This window comes from Coffea arabica, chromosome 3e (assembly GCF_036785885.1).
Source record: "Coffea arabica cultivar ET-39 chromosome 3e, Coffea Arabica ET-39 HiFi, whole genome shotgun sequence".
NCBI lineage: Eukaryota > Viridiplantae > Streptophyta > Magnoliopsida > Gentianales > Rubiaceae > Coffea > Coffea arabica.
Genome location: NC_092315.1, coordinates 7,172,871 through 7,177,061, shown reverse-complemented (window position 1 = coordinate 7,177,061; position 4,191 = coordinate 7,172,871). Strand labels below are relative to the sequence as shown.

The window sequence follows — 4,191 nt, the reverse complement described above, 5'->3', positions numbered from 1 at the left end:
TTATCATCAACTCATTTTACCATTCTGGATGGTTAATTTCCCCTAATTTTAGCGCATATCTTGCTACATTTCTATCTTTCTAATTGCAATTTTGTGATGCAGACAGACACTAACATATAACATGGTTTAATAATAGGCCAAGACCATGAGTAAAATGGCATAAATTGATATAAAAAAGATATTTTGCAGAAGGTTTGATTAGCTAGCCAAATTGATTTACGTAAAAAGCTATTATCCGCCCTCATAGCAATCCAGAGAGCTAATGCCGATTAACAGGTGACACCAAAATTTATCCATCTTCATATATACTTTCCTTTCCCCGTCAAAGTCATTAAAAGCTATTATTATTTGCGAGAAAATAAACAGAAAGGTGGGAGGTTTTTGTGGAGGGATCGGAGTTGGTTCCTCCGTAACCACCAAAGTTTTTTTCCCTTGTTCTTTACGATTTTTAATTGGATTATAAATTTTAAATCTAAGTTGTGTTTCATTGCTAGTGCTGTTAATCGAACCGAGTATTTGACTGTCGAACTCGACTCGAATTTAACTCGAGTTAGGTTCAAGTTCACTCGACTAGGCCGACGACCTTTGAAATGTGTTCGAATTCGGCTCGCCAAATGGGACATATAACTCGAGCTCGACTCGTTTATCACAAACGAACTGAGCTTGCATGAGCTTGAGCTCGAGTTCATGCAAATTAACCCCAATAAAAACCTATAATTTTCAATTTTTATTCTTTTGAATTGTGAAATGACATATATGCCCTTCCTTATCGAGTCCAATCGAGCTATTCGGATAACAAAGGAGTCGAATTTATTCGACTTATTAATTAAATGAGCATATCTCGAGTTCGAACTAGACTCGTTTATCACAATTAACGAATCGAGTTCGAGCCTTATCGAATCGAGTTCAATCGAGGTTTTGAGCTGCTCGTTCCATTTAACAGCTCTACTCATTGCACGAATTTCGTATAAGCGATATATGTATGTATGTATGTATGTATGTTTAATATGTGTGTACATGTGCATGCACAACCTATAGCTAAAACTGATAGGCCATTGACAATCTGTGACCTCCTACCACCGTCTAAGAACGCCAATTATGTATATATAAATAGTGGATTGGGGTACCCAAAAAGCAATCCACGAACAGGCTAGAAAATTGAGAGGCCTAGAAATTCCATTTTAAGGTAGGCCTAGCACTTGGAGTTCTAGAATTCTGGATTTAAACTTCGAGCTTTAGATTTCCAGATTTGATAGGAAAAGAAATTCAAAAGAAAAAAGTCAAAAAGAAGGCCAAAAGTACAACGAAGGAAATCGGTCTTTTTATTAATTTTTCGAAAGAGTTCCAGACAGTACAGTTACGAACAATGAACAAAGAAACTTATACAGACACAATTGACCACGACTGATGACGACGACCACGACGATGACGACTAATGAACTTCTAGACAACAAGGGGACTTAACCTAATTGAAGAAACTGAGCTAATCTAGTAATCTGTTATACAAAGGAGTTTCTTATGCTCTATGTTCTATAAGTCATATCATTAGTCTACAAGTCCTTCACTACCCTAGTCCCCTTGTTTTGTACATAAAAGACACGACACTGCAAGGTAGCCAGGTGGGTATTGATGAAACTCGAATTGATGCCTAGGGCATCAATTTCTCCCACTCATAACGGCCAGGTAGCGGCTCTTCCTTGTCGAAGTCGAAGTTGTACCTGCAGAAAATTAATATTCATCAAGAAAATGTCTTTGTCTAATTGTCCATAAGCTGGAAATTCATGAGAAGAAGAAAATTAATGGATGTTAGGAAATAAAACCCTCACACATACTTCTCAATGCACTTGTTTTTATGCTTCTCTTCAAGATCACCAAAAAGTGCGTTCAGGTAATCTTCTGTCGGGTTAATGAATTGCCTTGGATTGGCCCTTGTGGTGCGGATGTAGCGACGCCTGGTGCTTGGAAAGGGGGGAAGAACCAGAGCGTTTGGATCCCTAATCAAATGGACTGGTGTGGTCTCCCTTGTGGCCCTTAAAAGAAAATTGAAGGAATCCCAACTCCGTTAGGTCCATAAATTAAAATAAGAAATGTTTAGATATAAGTAAATTGCCATAAAAGGAGGAATAGAATTTCAAATCTTATAAGCATAGAGTAACGTGGGATGGAACAGCTGTTAATACAATTATTTGGCAATTTGATATAGGCACAAATAGAACAATGTTCAAACGTGCTATTAGCAAACACACAAATAGATATTGGCAAAAATTGCAAAAAAAAAATACACTTTGAGGTGTACAAATTAGAACAAAAATGTGGCTGTGACACGCCAACAAAACTCTAGAGTTTTTTCTTTAATTTCTTTTTTAATATTCCAAGAATCTTACATAGTGCATAGAGTAACATCAAAATGCTAAAAAAGTTACAAAAATCCTTAAAACCATATTGAATGGTGAAAATGTTCAATTTTTGAAAATTTACCTCATTCTTCAAGCAACAATTGAAGGGTACTAAACCAAATCAGGGTTTCCATATGTATACCAATGCACACAAACAAGGACCCAAATAAGAAACACCCAGAAGTAATGTATTTTTCAATCACATTTTAGTGACAGCAAAGTGACAGCATAGAAAAAAATTCAACTAGCCAAATTATTTCTTGTAAAGATTGAAATTTAAAACATGCAAAACATTTTTGTGGAAACCAAATAAATTTCATTGTCAACGTTTCAAAATTCAACATGTTTTTAGGACCAAAAACAAGAAATCCATTTTTTAAAAAAAATAAAAATTTCAATATGCAAAACAATGAAAACCTTTATATATATGTATGAAAACAAACCAACTTAAATGGTTATCTCTCCTTCAAAAATCATTTTTCATCAAAGTCAACAAAACAGAAATAAACCCACCTTTCAGCACTTTCAGCCTCCAAGTTATTCTGTTCCCAGGAGGAAACCATAACCTTCAAATCATCAGGGTTATTTTTTTTCTCCTCATTTTCATTCTCCTCCAGCATTGGACCCATCCCCTTGTCTTTCTTGCTTTCTTGATTCCCACTGGCTGGCCCCGTTCCCTGGCTCTTTGAAGTCGAACCCTTGAGAATCTTTCGGGTTTTCGCTTTAGCAGCAAATGGTGAGAGCCTTTCCACCCTACGGCTCCTCAGTTGCAGATAGGATCCACCATCTCCAATGGCTGCAGATGCAGCTGATGGTGAAGCAGGTAACTTCTGTAAACGCTTGAGTTCCAGAGTCATGGACCTCGTACGTACACCAAGTGGGGTTTGAGCATGGTTCACCTCCATTTTTGGAGCCCCTGCTTTCCCCTGGGACTTGTCTACACACTTTCTCATGGATTCCCTTTTCTTTTTTCAATCTAAGGCTGGTGTTTGAGACAAGGGATAGGGAAATGAAGGATGGTGATTTGAATGTATGAATGGTGTGTGCGTGCACTGGTGACTAATGACTATATATATATATATATATATATATAGCAAAGGAAAGGTAAAGAGTGATAAGGCAAACCTAGCTAGGTTGGCATTTGGGGTGGGGAATGGTTCGTTTGGTACGGGTCTAATATCTCATAAGATGCACACTATATACATACATAGTATATAAATTGAATCCCAAAACTCTTCTCCTAATTTTTTTAATTTTCTGAATTCTACTATATTTTTACGTTTTCCAAATAAGGAAATTAGGAAAAACAACTTTTCATCACATCTTGTATTAATATCATTTTCCTCTTGTTTGGATTGTAAGTGTAGTGTAAAAAGATATTCAGTAAATGCAAAAATTATAAAATATAGTAAATGATCAATTAAAGTTGTTAACTAAAAGAGGTTAAGTAGTTTGAGAAATTTTTTTATGTATGAGGAATGCGATCACTATAAATCGTAACAAACTCTTGTCGTATTTTGCTAACAACTCGGATCGATCCAAGAAAATTTTATTAGAGTTAAATTCTTGGGTCCACCATATTTAAAATTTTAACGAACTTGTCCGTGTGTATATACTTTCTAATAAATATTGGCGGCAAACTTTTAGGAAAGCATAATCTTTCTATGATGTAGTTAAAATTTTAAATCTCGTTCATTATTGTATTGTTATACACGTGTTTGATCATTTGTCGGATGTGATAAATTGATATATAAAAAATACATGAGATGTATATCTAATTTTTCATGTAACTGTG

At 35.6% G+C, this 4,191-nt stretch overlaps 1 protein-coding gene across 1 annotated transcript; it reads right to left on the bottom strand.

The window, feature by feature from the left end:
* Window positions 1-1,648: 1,648 nt before the first annotated feature.
* LOC113737098 (cyclin-dependent kinase inhibitor 4-like) lies at window positions 1,649-3,417 on the bottom strand. Its single transcript, XM_027264348.2, has 3 exons — window positions 2,910-3,417; window positions 1,833-2,030; window positions 1,649-1,718 (listed from the first exon to the last, which is right to left on the bottom strand). The coding sequence occupies exons 1-3, from the start codon at window positions 3,347-3,349 to the stop codon at window positions 1,649-1,651; spliced, it is 708 nt and encodes a 235-aa protein (XP_027120149.1). The 5' UTR covers window positions 3,350-3,417.
* Window positions 3,418-4,191: the final 774 nt, after the last annotated feature.